At 45.4% G+C, this 15622-nt stretch overlaps 1 protein-coding gene across 1 annotated transcript; it reads left to right on the plus strand.

Moving 5' to 3' along the window:
- The first annotated feature begins 1370 nt into the window (after positions 1-1370).
- LOC119391730 (carboxypeptidase Q-like) lies at positions 1371-14470 on the plus strand. Its single transcript, XM_037659383.2, has 4 exons — positions 1371-1871; positions 5874-6123; positions 13169-13272; positions 13755-14470. Exons 1-4 carry the CDS (start codon positions 1371-1373, stop codon positions 14325-14327), a joined length of 1428 nt encoding a protein of 475 aa, XP_037515311.1. The 3' UTR covers positions 14328-14470.
- Positions 14471-15622: the final 1152 nt, after the last annotated feature.

A 15622-nucleotide genomic window follows, 5' to 3' on the forward strand; every position in this document is an offset into this window, starting at 1 on the left:
GGGCAGCAACAACATCAAACACTACACCTAATCACCCTGCATTTTCTTCCATCCTCATACGGTCTTACTAGTGATGAAAGTGACGAGCATTGACGTACACTATATGGCTACTATGCGAAAGTCATGGAGTAATTGTTAACTTCTGAGAGGGGCGTTCCGCCTGCACAGGCTTCTTCATATTATAAAGACATCTTGCTCGTAAGCTTAAACCATAGGTTCGGTAGGCTTTCTTACCTTTATGAAAACCACCCTATCTGGATGCGTATCGACCGCGCAACTTCGTGCACAGTTTTCCCGAGCAGCCTGAGAGCCAACGCCTGTGATCAAATAATGCGGCCGGTTTTAACAAACCGTAGCATAATGGTGGATTTCATCACACCCTCTTAAACGATCTAATATGAATGAAATACTCTTTGTTATTCTCTGAAGAGATCTTTCATCTATAGTCACGCCCACCCACATAAGCCCTGCTAGTCTCGTATTTTGTCACCTCTCCATTTAATGCAATACTACATACGCAGGTCATTAACGCGATGCTTTCACGCGGATCCATCCAGCGGACACTGTTTCAGTGGGGACAGGAGCAGCTCCTTGTACTGTATTCCTACCATATAACGAAAACACGCACTGTCATACTTGCATTACAAAGCGGCCTATACGTAGCTCCAGCGGTATACCTTCGTAATGTAATTTAAGCTGGTGACTCACTTTGCTCTTTACGGAATCGCAGAGTAAAAAACAGTGAGTTAGGTGGTGCTTTCGCTGCTATCAATATAAACCTCCGTGGGAACATTTTTATTAAAGGAAAGCTTTCCATGCGTACTTCTCGTGGTTTCACGGGTCTGTCCGCTTGGTGTATCGGGGAGTAAATAGCTTTTATTCTGCTGGCATTGAAGTAGCACGTAGACCCTGGATGCTCTCATGCATGCGTAGAGTGCCTCCAATGTGTCTAAGGGTACATGTCTAGGAATACAGCACTCAAATTTCATCTAATTGTCGGTAACGGAGTAAACTGCGCTCCAGCCAGTATCCTCAGTCGGGTTCGCTGCGCTTTGCAGCGTTGCCAGAAGACTCGTAGTAGCTGAGTTCTAAGTGCAGCGGAGAAGATCAAAGCGCCTAAAGCAATCATTTAAGAACTGACGCAAGCTACCGTTCTTGTACATTTTGGCATGTGCGTTATATATGCATATTATTTCACCTTGTTTGTTAACCTACCCCAACAAAAAATGTTCCTCGGGAATGCACACATATCCATTCAGAATATAACGCCTCAACTTCGATGAATGGCCGAAGCCTAAAATTTTAAATAGTCATGTATTTGTCCTCCCCATGGTTTCTTTTCAGCTAAACTAACATTTCCAGTGTGCGCAATGAGCAGTACACGCTTTTTCATCGGCGCTCTGCTCGTACTTCATGCTGCTGTGGCATCTCAATCCGAAAACCACTATAGGTGCAACGGGCATGCTGCACTTTCTCGGCGCTTGGTTCGCGAGATACGGAGATACAAACCGATCGTACAAAAGATCATCGATACGGTCGTGCACGGAGCCGAGCAGAATGTGACGTACGATGAACTGGCCAGCTTCGTGGACAAATTTGGCGCTAGGCCATCCGGCAGCAAAAGTCTGGAAGACTCCATCGACTACATGGTGAACATTCTGCGCCGGCATAGACTCGACTCTGTACATACCGAGGGTGCAAGGATTGAAAATTGGCGGAGAGGGCACGAAGCAGCGTGGATTGTGAAGCCCAGGAAGAAGAAAATGAATATTCTTGGATTGGGAAACAGCGTGGCCACGCCAACAGGGGGGATCACAGGACCCGTGCTGGTAGTTAAGTCATTTGAAGAACTTCGCAAAAATGCAAAGAAGGTAAGTACACTATAATTATTTGTAGGGCTTTTAATGCACCGGGTTCTGTTAAGTATTTGGCGCAGTAAGAAAATCCAGAATGTCCGCCCTCGACATTCTACAGCGAGAGTATACCTTGAAATAAGATTGCATGGCAAACAGCGCCTCTGCATTTCATTAAAAAAACGATCTTTCAAACATTCCTGCGTAAACATGTATCACTAAGGTACTCTGGTTTGTTTAGCGCTAAGGTTTGTTTTTTATATCTTTTGTTTCTCTTTTACACTGACTGTACCACGTCATTCTGCCTCACAGCAATCTAGAGTAGCACCTATTGAAGACTTTGAAGAAAAGGCATGTCTCCTTTTCATAATCCACTTACCACGGGCTGGCGCCACATCCCGACCAACGCACTTAATTCCCATTAGTTGGCGCAGCTATTTCACTACCATTATATATTACCCAAAGCCTACCACTTGCCAGGCGTCCTTCTCGTAAGCAAGGAAGGAAGGAAAAACGTTTATTGACAAAAAGGTGTTGGTGGTGCTGGGCCAGCTTGAACCGCAAGTTCCATCTAACAGTGATCCAATTGCGATCACAGTGCAAAGTAAGACACGCACGTCTTCGTTGATCTCTGTCTCATGTCTTACTTTGCGCTGTGATCACATTTTTTTTTTATTTCGAGAGTTTGCCCAACGGCATACATAGTTAAATATACAGATTGAGGCCGGTTTCCGCTAAATACATCAACAGTGCTCTATGGTGGGGCCCATAGAGCCACAAATCATAGTCCGGTGGTCTCGTTGCATGAAGGCCCACTGCCCTCAGGTAGCGCTGCCGTATCTGGTTCAGGCTAGGGCATGTCCACAACAGGTGCTTGATTGTAGTCGCGGATGCTTCAGTGGTACAGAATGGGCAAGTTGAAATGGAATACCAACTAGCCCGTACCGAGACCTCGCTAACAGTGCTGGCTGCCCTCAGTCCAGGACGCCACAGGCAGTTGCCGCTCTGCGTGACATGCCAATCAAACAGATTTCATCGTCAAGACTATCGCTGGCCAGGAATTTCTCTCACAGCTCCACACACGCTTGGTTAATGAGGGGAAGGCAGAGTCTAGCGAGGTATGCCCATGCAGTGTGCATTATTGTTGGTTTCTAAGAGCAAGTAACGCCGTCCTTTTCTGAGTAGTATATTTCCTGCTCATAGTCTTGTTCAACAGTATTGTGACGCAGACACTGTAATGAGCTTGTGTGCTCGAGTCATTTGCCTTTTAGAGCATGTGTTAAAAGAAACTATGCATGAGACACCTCCGACGACACTTCACGGTTTGTAAAATTCAGACATGATCAGGAGCATACGAAGCTTTTTGAGAATGAAATTGCTGGGCGTCGTACGGTATAGCAAATTGTCGCCCGGCGACCTACGATGTTCCTGCATAAATGTTGCTGCTGCGCTTTTTATGATGCACAAGCCTGTACGCCCAGTTGTGTTGAACTAAACAATGAACAATTCACCTTGCAGATTGCTACAAATCGTTAACGTCTCTCCTTCTGTTCTTCCATGCTCCCTTCCTCATAATGCGGCAGCTTTAAGAAACGCCTGTCGCAGATATTATGGTGTCGGTAATTGCGCCGTTGCTTGTGAGCGAAAAATCAGGACTGTCCGCGAGCTAAATAATGCGATGTATGCAAATAAAAAAGTATACAGTTTTAAAAAGAAAAAAGAACTTCTATAGACGCGTCATGTGGTCCGAGGGGTCGCGTTCACATAAGATTTCGTGTTAGATGCGCAGAATTGTATCATACCGCACGCCGCGTGAATTGCTATTGGAGTGGGCGCTTTAATAAATACCCATCAATTAGAAAACGCTAACGCATATTCGATCACCATCATCAGCCACAGTATCAAGAAAGTGTGCAACTGTGTAGGTTCCACGGGAGCAAGTGATTGCTTCTTTATACACATAAAAAAACGCCAGGCCTGCGCTGAAACCGCAGCACAGGCACAGCGAAAGCTGGAAGAGCGGCGTTTCTAGAGCCCGTTAAGCTCTCTTGGGGCTACAATACAAGTACACTAGGAAGGTACCCACTACGCCATAAATCACAATGTTTGTGAAGTTGGGAAGCACCTGCTAAGCCATTATTCGTCATTCTGCGGAGAAGCGAGGCACCAGCTACACGTCTGTAAGGCATTATGTGCACTTTGTTGACGCGACGACTGATGACGATCAAGAATTATGGCTCAGTCCTTTGTAATGGGTTGGAATCTTTAAACGGCCCACCAGTTATGTAATTTGCATTGGGTGACGCCCGGTCGCTGTTTCCCTCTCCCGTCATGCTGTATAACATACGTCGACATGGGAGAGAGACGGGGCTGGGGTTGAAGAACTTTACTGTGACCCCGAGGAAATAGATCATGCGCCTATGGGCTTCCTTGGCAACCAATACAAGTGCACTTGCGAGGAACCCACTACGCTATAAATCGTAATTTTTTAGAAGTAGGGCAGCAGGCACTGTGCCATTTTTCGTCATTCTACGGAGAGCGTTGGTACCTGCTAAACGCATGTAAGGCATTATGCGCACTTTGTTGATGCCGTGCCTGATGACGATGAAGAATTATGGCAAAGCCCTTTGTAATGGGTTGGAAGCATTCAACAACCTACTCGTTGCACAATTCGCATTCTGTGACGCCTGGTGACAGAATTCGCGTTGTGCGACGCTTGGTGCTTATTTTACTCTTCTACCACGCTATATTGCATATGCTAATGTGGTTCCTTCCCGACATGAAGCGTGTATAGGACCTTTTTGCAAAGCAGTTTCAAGCACCGGCATGGCTCAGAGGTTGAATACTGGGCTCCCACGCAGGGGGCCCTGGTTCGAACCTCGTTCCATCCTGGAATTTTTTTTCTTATTTCGTTTTTTTTTCTTATTTCGAGCGATACTGGTTACGGACACCGGCGGCGGACGACTACGGCGCCAAAAACGGCCGGTGAAGTGATCTCATAACAGTTTTCGCTGTAAAACACGAGGAATTATGGCTCGCTGGGCTCATAACTGTACTTACATAGACATTGCACGAGAGTTTAAAAAATAGCCTTTGTTACGCTCACGGGCGTTCCTTTACCTCTCGAAACGGTCGAGATGCCGCGCTTCACAGAGCCGTGAAGCGTGGGAAGCGATAGAGATGGCGATACGAACGCAGCCCGACTACACTATCGCCTTTCACCCTTGAAGGCGAAGTTCAAGCCTCCTCAAAGTTTCTTCCCAGTGCGGAGCAGACACACACACCCAGCCTCGCTCCCGTCAATAACCTTTACTCATCAGACTTTTTTTTTCTCATTTTATATCGGCAACCATAGACTACAAACGTCATTGCGCGCATTGTGGGTGGTATTTTAGATAGCAGGTCATGCGCTCTTAGCAAATATCTGGTCCACAGCCGGAAGCAGTGTTTCATACAAAACCGCTTGTCACTTTCAAAAGCTTTTTTGAGAACATACGAACATGTTCTAAAACCATCAAATTTCGGCATGTCCGGAAAGCCATTCGATTTATATAAATTGCGTAGAGTAATATTTTGAAGAGATATGCATCATTCTGTGATCTGGTACTCTGCGTTCTATGTTAGTAAATGTGTTCAGTCTTTCTTTTGCATCTTAAGACTTTTAAAATATTTTCATATTTACATCATCGTGCAATTTTTGTATTTTACCTGGATTCATATGAATTAAATCTCTGTGTTTCATGTACTGTCCGTTTTTTCATACATATGGTCTTCGTACTGTATTTCATATGTTGTGGCGTTTTGATTTGTTTCTTTTTTTTTCGTTCAGCTGGTAAGTGTCAGGCAGTAGCCGGTTCCGAGCTAAAGGCGCTAACGTCTCCCACTCAATATTACAATGAAATATTGTCAATGGAAATTACGTTCGTTTTAACCACCCCGTACGTCGGCGAGTCTAAAATTAGGAGCTGTAAAATTACTTAGGTTTTCAAGCGTGTAAAGTAAGTCTTCACCCACCTGCAGGCAAAAGGCAAAATCGTCGTGTTTAACCAGGAATACGTGTCGTACCATGCTACGGTGAACTACCGCGTGCATGGGGCTACTGAAGCGGCGAAGGCAGGTGCCGTGGCCGCGCTCGTGCGCTCGGTGACGCCCTTCTCGATCAACAGCCCACACACGGGTTACATGGAGTACAGCAGAAAAACCCCAAGGATACCGACTGCATCCATCACGGTCGAGGACGCCGAACTTCTTGCTCGACTGCAAGATCGAGGTGAATCAAATATTCATCTAATAAACCTGTTTCGTACCGTCGTACATAATTATCCTGTCAAATGCATGCGATCAGTAAACATGGATAAATTGCGCAGTGTAAAGAAACAGATTGGCAGATTTATATTACTATTACAACAAGAAATCGCTATTAAAAAAATCTTGGTTTTTAACGTTATAAAATCACATGAATATGATGCATGTCATAGTGGGGTCGTACAACTTTCCTTCTAAAGGTGCAAACCATGAGTATTCGAAATGTGTCGAGCCTTCGAAACGTGTATCTTGATTGCATGGATGCTCTGTGAAAACGCTTTTGTGCCATGGTTTTTAAAGCATCAAAAAAAAAACAATCTGAGACAAACGATGGCACATATACACATACGCAGGTATACATTCGGTAACATTTTTCAGTTTTGTTACGTGTCCTGCATTTATAGCAAATTTTTATGGCTGCCACCTCGTTCTGTCATATATAAAGCATACGAACCGAAGGAACAACGCCGAGACAGAACTGTGTTTTTACATCATTGTTTCTCACTAGCGGACATATTCTAACGCCTTTTACGGCCACGAGACTGCCGATTTTCCAACACATGTTGCCCCAAGGGCATAACGGTGTACAATTTCAACAGGGTGATTCATTTAGAACTTACCTGTTTCATTGGGCTGTACTTTTGTTACAATTTATCCGATTTTTAAGGCGGTTTGTGTCAAAAGATTCAGGAAGGACGAACATTTTATGGCCCGCCCCGTTTTTTGATGTGTAATATAGAAAAAAACAATAAATGAGAAATAACAAAAACCGCGACATTCCGCGAAATTCCATACAATGAGGGGCTGCATACTGTTGAAGTCAGAACAGCTTGGCGTTCCGGATGGTAATTTTAACGTCTCTCGTAGGCTATGTGATTATAAACCTTTATATCCTTTACAAACCTTTGCTAGTCACGTTTGGCATGCCGTATGCCAATCAGACGTCTGAACGTTTTATAGGCGCCAGCCATCCCTCCTTGTTTATCATTTCGCGGTTTTCGTTATTAGCACGAAAGTGTCTTATGCTCGGGTCTACCACGGTTCCACTGACGCATTTCCGTCACGGATATGACGTTGTAAAATACACACCAACAGGTGGCAAAGCAAAAAAAAAAACTAGACGAAAAAGTTCCTCTGCCGGCAGCCGAACCTATCACCCCTCGCTCCGCAGCGCGCGGTGCGGAACCACTCGAGCACAGAGCGCACGTTATTCAGCTTACTAACGGCGTGCTATTTATATGCACCATTTACCGTTCACTGTACTCAGAGCACGGTGGCTTCTGCGTGTTCTTGTTATCACTAACGAGGTGACGCGAAGAGCGCACAGGGCGCGCTTTAAAGGTTGTCGCCCCGCGCGTTGCGATGCGAGCGCGCCTCTACAAGGGTTGTTCCTCGTGCGCGCTCGCTTATCTCGTGACGTGGGCGGTTTGTACGTCTTGTGCTTTCACCGCAAGTTTCCGTTGAGCTTACAGAGAACACGAAGCTCACTTCTCTTGCTGCAGTGGCCGTGTTTCCGAGAGCAGCGCGCTGCTCGCACATACAGAAGTAACAATTGTGACAGTTATTAGTTGGCGCTCGTCCTGTGTATGTTCTTTTCGTGCGTCCTTTCTGATTTAGAGCGCGCTGGAAGTTTCGAGCTCGTTGCCCTTCTTCGCGTGACATTACAATTTGTTCCTGTAGCATTCATTCCTTTGCCCTTGTGGCGAAAAAATGCACAATAAACGCTCAACTAGCCCTGTGAAGACACGTTTCACTTTCGTGTTATACCGATTCCTATTAAAGTGGGATCAGCCATGCTTTTTTTATTGCGATAGCAATTACATGGACACTCTCAGCTGACTTTTTGCGTCGCCGTCATGTCCCGGATATGTATATGTATGTATATATGTATGTGTGTGTATATATATATATATATATATATATATATATATATATATATATAAGTCACAGCTTCGCCGCAAGAGCGAAGCAATGAATGCGATAGCAAGAAATTAATGCTATACGAAGTGAGGCTCACCAATGGATACTCTCAGTCTGTACAGCGCTCCTGTTGCAAAGGCGGCCGAAGCAGCGAAGGAAACTAGCGTGCTTCAAGTGTCGAGCTGTGACACTTGATTGTTCGCGGTCATCTTCTGTTTATTCGTTTAGCGGCGTCCCTTGAGCTCGAGTGACTTTCGTACGCTCCGTAACATGAGCGCGGACATCACGGTGAAAGCTTGAAACATTCCTGTTCCCGTCACTACGAGAAAGCCGAAAGACAGCGGAAGGGCAAGGTTCTCCCTGCGCAAATATAAAAAGCGAGCGAGCTCGCCGACGACTTTAAATGCGCCCGTCGCGCTCCTAGCGCCACCTCACTGGTAATCAAGAAACGCTTATTATCGCCTGCCGTCTCTGAGTCCGTCCAGCGGTAAAGGGTGCCTATATAACACTCGCCGTTAGCTATGTGGAAGATCTGCGTTTCGTGGCGTAGTAGCTAGCGCCACTCGCTGCGGAGCAAGAGGTCCCTGGTTCGATTCCGCGCTTCGGCAGCATTTTCTGAATTATTTTTCTTTGGGGCTTTTATATATATATATATATATATATATATATATATATATATATATATATATACGGTGCATAACAGCGGCGACGGCGACGGCAAAATCCAGCCGAGACTGTCCATTGAATTGCTATCGCAATAAAAGGCACAATTAAAAATGAAGAAGAAGAAAAAATTCCGAAGCACACGACTGGGGATTCGAACCATCGCTCCCCATACCGCTTCATTACACAACTCAAGCATGCCCCATGCATGCTTAGCGAAATAACGGCGAGCTATTTATATACACCATTTACCGCTGGTAGTAAGCCAATCTCGCAGGAGCCTGAGCGTGTTTTCTATCACGCAACGCTCTTAATTTTCTTTAAACTTGAAAACTGCCCTTGAAACGCGCACGACAAAGTGGACCTTTTCTGTAGCCACTTGTGATGTGGAAGAAAAAAAAAACAAAGAACACCGGGCACACCTTACATCAGACGCACCCGCGTGGCCGGAGACGCGGGGGTTCTCTCCCCGCGCCACAGTTTAAATGAAAAAGAAATATCTGAGAGCGTCTGATTCTCCATTGTCAACACTTTCAGCGCGTTGCTCAAGCGGAATGACGTAACAACTGCGACAGTTGTTAGTTCACGCTTGCCCTGTGCATGCCTGTTCGGGCGTCCTTCTTTGTGCTTCAGCGGCGCGCGGCAAGTATCAAGGTGTTTCTCGTTCTTCGTGTGACATTCCAATTTTTTTTTAGGCGCTGAGCCGTGCTCCCAATTAGGGTTGCAGAAGTTGCGCCTTTTCCTTTCCTCAACCTCTCCTCCTCTCCTCCTCCTCCTCCTTCCAATTTCTTGCTGTCGCATTCATTGCGTCCACTTGTGGTGACACTGTGATTTTTTCTTATTTATTCTTGTTTTTTTTTGCTTTACATATACAAAATGGGACAGGTCTATAAATTTTCATCCTTTCTGAATGTTCTGCCGCAAACCGCATTAAAATTGCACACTTTCTAACAAAACTAAAACCCATTCAAATAGGTCAGTTCTAAAAGAATCACCCTCTAATTACCTACCAGGCAGCCTCTTCATGTGTTGCTAAAAATGTCGTTACTTGAAACAGAGGAATGGTACTAGAAGGCTGCTGTGCAGGATGGCCTGAGCTTCTCGTGAACACGAGTTTGCTCTAAGCTCGCACGGCAAGGATGGGGCTCGCACGAGCCCCATCCTTGCCGTGGGCGTCTGTCGGTCAAACTGATTGACACGCTAACTCGGGTTCGAACTCGCTGATTCTGAGAAGGCCCCAGTTGAACTCGTGACTGTCATAGTGACGGTGCGATTGTCAAGCGTTTCATGCAGTGGACGCCAACTAGCAGCTTCACTGCATATAAAAATGTAGTCAGCCTGCACTAGTGCTGCAAGGCTGGGGCCATCAGTGGAGCTTGTGATCCAGCTAATTCGAGCTCTTTACGTGGCTCAACGTCAACTCAGTCCGCTCGGTGCTCAGTCTGCTTCGGAGTGCAGACAGCTTCAGCTTGGTCTCACTTCACATGATATTAACTTGGACTTAATGAGTAAGGTATCAACCGGCGCGTTATTAACTATATCAGTTTTAATTAGTAAGGTTGTAATTAACATGATATTAATGAACTCATGAATAATTAGCAAGGTACTAATTACCATAGTGTTAATTAGCCGTCTTATTCAGCGTGAACTGAATTATCTCGGTATCAATGACCTTTGTCTCATCTAGCTCGCTCGTAATTAGCTTTGCTTTAATTAGCATGTTCTCAGCAAGACGTGGCTAAATTAGCCAATTAGCTCAGCATGATATGGCTTAATTAGCTCGGTGTTAGCATATCCTGGCTTTATTAGCTCGGTATACCACCTAGCTAATTGGCTAATCAGCCGGGAGCACGTGTTCGATGAGTGAGCAGAAGATGAAGAAGAGCGCGCCGACCGATCAACGCGCTAGAAGGGTAAAGGCCGATCATGGTAATGACAGTTTTCTGGCGACTCCGCACGTGCGCACAAAAGCTTAACGGCTAGGCTGTTTAAATACTCGATGACTCGGCTGCGCAACGTTAGCAACGTTGCTTGTTGGGCGAGTTGGAACGAGTCAGTCATAACGTAGTTCAGCGCAAAAAACAGGCAATGCGCTGTGTCCTTGTCCTCTTACTCGTCTGTTGCCTGTTTTTTGCGCTGAACTACGTTATGACTGCGCAACGTTCACTGGGCGACGTTGTGTTTGCGACGCACGCTTTTGAAAGGTGCTCGGCCGTATTTAATCTCGGAGGCCAGGGCACTAATTATTCTTCGGAATATTTAGTACGGGCATTAAACGCTTGAAAATCAATTTAAACAGCGCGCACCTGCGAAAAATATCATTAGTGAAAAATTCTAACAGGTTTATTTATGGGTGAACTTTTACACTCAGTGGAATGACAAACAAATCACAGAAGATGGCGCTGGTCTGAGGGCACCACCCCAACTTTGTCAACCGCCCTTCACTCGACGCCGCGTTCCATCGTAGCTAATGAAAAGGGGCGCGCGCTGAGGGCGGGATTTAACTTTTTCGTACAACTGGTTCGTTGAAAATGGGGCCATCGCGAGAGCTCGGAGAGATTCCGACTTAGGCCACACTCGGGCCATCCTGCATAGCACCTCAGTACATGCATTTCGGGTGCAATGATAAAACTTTTCGAGAATCACTTGCTTAACTTCTTTACTGCTTTTCTACGGCCAGTCCCTAATACACATAACATTACAACGCCTGAGGCATCTTGCGTGCATCTAGCCATCAACAATTACTAGCGCTACCCCCTTTCATAAAAGAAATCAGTGTTTATGAAATGGTTGCCAAAGTTACTGCTCGCTGAAAAAACACGACAAAAATTACCCCCAGGGGGGGGTTGTAATTGTAAATCACAGGCGAATAACGAATGAAATCACGCTTTACCTTGTTCTTGTCGGTACTGACGTGCACACCTGTTGCAGACGTGGTGCCCTTAGACCTACTTTGCCTGGCTAGCCTGTTGATCATTAATGCTAGGATGCGGTGACAATACTCTGTAACCCATAGAGAATGTTCCTACGTTGAAAGGTCATCGAGGCCAACAGGAACTACCAAGAAGCCCATCTTGCCTCACCGGCTTATTGTTCTGAATATTTCATGTTTGCATGCATTCTAAAGTGAACAATCTTGTTGTTCAGTTTCACGTTGATTCCGACGTATTTATCAACCGCCGATGAAATGTGATAAAGGCAGCATTGAAAATGCCGCATCCGTAAAGAGTACGGTACCCACGATCACGTAGACCTTTTTTTTTCGAACGCTCAGTACATCTTACGTTTCGAGGTATTCTGCTGTGCACGTTGACTCAACTACTGTCCTAATACCTTGAAATCTGCGTATAATGTCTGCTCAGTTCAGCGACAAATAAAGCGAATCTTGTCTTTCAATTTATTCCATCAATAGTGTACGGTACTTTTGCTATGCTTCCTGTTGCTGTAAAATGGACATTAGGTGTTTATTTACGTGCCTGCGGGATATACCGCCTGATGAATGGCCTTCAACAATAAATTGTTAATTGAATAACAGGAACCGATCGCACAAGGGCAGCAAGGTTTTATCATTTTAGCAAGAGCGTCGCATGAAGTTCGTATAAATGGTGACTGTTGCTGCGTTTCATGGGAGAATCGTTTTCATTTACTACAAGCAACAGCGTGTTAACCACGTCATGCAAACCTTGCCAGTACCATCACGTGACAAAAAATTTGCCTGCGATGGCTCAGCCTAAGAGTGTTAGGTCGCGTTCACACAAGGCAAGTAACTACAGAACGAAAATGCCAAAGTGCACGGAAATTCGTTTGTGGTTTTCCGTCTGCTTAGGCAGCGAAGCTAGCGCATTTCTTGTTTGTTTTACGACTCTTGCCTTGTTCGAGGAGGTGTCAATACACACTCACAAATTGTTTTCGAGGTGACAGCCTACCAAGGAAGCTGACGGCGAAATTGACTCACTGAATAAGGTAAACAACGTGAAATTCTAGGTTTTAAGCGCGATTAAATGCGATCCCATGGTGGTACTTATGATTATTTTGCATCACCTGGGCTTCTTTAACGTCTACCTAAACCTGCTGATGAGTGCAACAGGAGCATTTTCGCTCTTCAGTTCTTTGGAAATGTCGCCACCACTGGGACTGCTAATGTAGATACGGACGAAACTAATAGATGCAGACAAAGGGCCAAACCGAGAGATTAAAGTTAGCAACTAGCAATTACTTTTCTCAGCCTAATCGTGTCGTAAGGTTAACAGGAATAGGATGTGGCATTGCTGTTTAAAACTGTCTTTGCATGTTCTAGCTTAAAGGTAACTAACCCTTCAGTATGCATCTTAAATGCATCGACCGTGCTAATATCTGTGCGAAATGTCCACGTGTTGACACTTGTAACCTGATATGTATCCGCATGACGCCTTAATGTTTTTCCATAGGGATACAGCCAGTCATTAAACTTGTAATGGGAGCGAAGACGTTGCCGCCTGGGCTTTCTCGGAACACAATTGCGGAAATTCGCGGCAGAACCAAACCAAAAGAGGTAATTTTGCTGAACATTTACTCTATCAATATTGACAATAGTGCGATTGAATCCCTTTATGATGTCACTATGAACAATGGAAATAGTTCTTAAAGAAAGGCGCTGCTGCGTTTCAACCAAATTCGTGCTTGACAGCACATTGCGCGAACACCTTTCACTGCAGAGTACTGCCCGCGTACGTGCACACGTTCACAGTGTGCTTCTGTACCCTTCGCTCCTCTTTTATTCCCCTTTCTTTTTCGTCAGTGTAAGTTAGCCAATCTGACGTCTTCTTGGTTAATATTCCGGCCTCTTTCTAGGTACATTTAACTCCAGTGAAGAAAATTTCTTCGAATCTCATCGGCTACCACACGTCTAACCTACGACATCTTGAGAAGTCACTGCTCTCCATTCCTTCGTGTTTTTTCAGGCCATTCTATTTGACATAATGTGACATTGTACACTGCAAAGGATTATACTATAGGTTTCTCCTGCTTACGCAGGTGGTTTCCGTGTCCGGCCATCTGGACTCCTGGGACGTGGGTCAGGGTGCCATGGACGATGGTGCGGGAGCCTTCATCTCCTGGAGGGCTCTTGCCGTACTTCGGCGTCTGGGCCTTAGGCCTCGGCGCACCCTACGCTGTATCCTCTTTACTGGAGAGGAGCAAGGCATCACAGGTGCAACGGAGTACTTCCAGCGACACTTCGCGCGTGAGCGACACCTCCTTAACGCCGTCATGGAATCCGACAGCGGAACGTTCCGCCCGTTGGGCCTTGCCTTCTCTGGTTCTAACAAGCGTGCTCGCTGCATTGTGGCTGAAGTGCTCCGCCTGTTTGCTTCCATTAACGCTACACTACTCACACTCGGCGTTTCGGAGCCTGATCTTTTACCCTGGATTCAACAAGGCGTTCCGGCCCTGTCCTTGAACGCTGCAGACGAGAGGTACTTCTACTTCCACCACACCGAGGCGGACACCATGAGCGTGTTGGACCGCCATGAGCTTGACCTCTGCACGGCCCTGTGGGCGGCTGCTTCGTATATTTTTGCTGACCTCTCCATTCGCCTTCCTCGATGAAAAAAATTTCGTAAAGACCTCGTTCGTACAACACTCGAACGTGTTTTGCGCTTATAATGATTGAAGTGGTCAGTTCGCTCATCTCGTCGAACAATGCCTTCTGATACTTCACATTCTCGATCTGCTCACCCGCAGATTCCTATGAGGAAATGCAACGAAAATGCTAAACCTCACTGTCTACAAAGACAAAGAAATAAAGATTTGCGGAAAGGAATTGCTAATGGTGACAATCGTTTCTTCAAGAACAAATTCTCGACTAAACAGTAGTGATGCAGAACTATCGATGTCACTATCGATAATATCGATAGCTGAGTCACTATCGAACTATCGATGGTAAAAAATACTATCAATAGTAAAAAAGCACTATCATAAGTAAAAAATTCGATGGTACTATCGATAGTATAAAACCAACAGCACGAACTCATTGCAGAATAATATTGGTTCCCCGCGCGCGAGGTACATAGGGGCGCCGGAGGAGCAGGCTGAAGGGCAATAAAGTTGACATGACTGTGTTCTTCACCTGAGTGCTTTGCTGACACATGATCCTAAAGTCAAACTATTCAGTTGTAGCGGAAAGTAAGGCGTTACATGTAGTGGAACTGCGCGGCTTGAAATTTATGTTGCACGTTATGATTTCAAAATACAAAAAAAAATTATCACGAACTAAGTTTGTTAATTGTAAGGTGTAACTGGTTGCTTTTGGATGTGAATTTATTGACTTATTGATGGACATATTCTGCCCTTTACACTATGGAAATAATTTATTCCTTTCAACAAGAATTGCTCATAAATTAAGCGAAGCTGATAGTAGGCTATCACAAATATTTTGGCAATATGGCCGACCCGCAACAGCATCATTATTCACACCACTATCGATAGTATTGTCACGTGGTTGTGACGGTGCAGAATGCTGCAACAAGACTGTGAAATATGGAGCTCTTTATTTGGGCAATCTTGTGACCAGAAAATCATTACTCAAAATACAAGCGATACAGGCTGCGCACTGAGAGCGGTGAGAACAGTTGTCGGCCGTCGAGTAATCTGATCATCGGTGGAAAGCGTCGTCTTTTATACATCAGTCATCGAACCTTACAGCGTTATCGCTGGTGCTCGCGTAAGCTCTCGCATAAACTTGACTATTTGCGTCAGGCGCGTAACCTTAACAGAATGATCTCAAACAATCGTGAAGCTTCTCACATTACGGCGCGGTCTGCGTCAAACGTTACTAACAGTCTTTGTGGGTGAAACCCGCATACGTAAAAAAAAAGCAATAAACACGCGTGGCAGTAATATCG

This window comes from Rhipicephalus sanguineus, chromosome 4, assembly GCF_013339695.2.
Source record: "Rhipicephalus sanguineus isolate Rsan-2018 chromosome 4, BIME_Rsan_1.4, whole genome shotgun sequence".
In the NCBI taxonomy this organism is placed as follows: domain Eukaryota; kingdom Metazoa; phylum Arthropoda; class Arachnida; order Ixodida; family Ixodidae; genus Rhipicephalus; species Rhipicephalus sanguineus.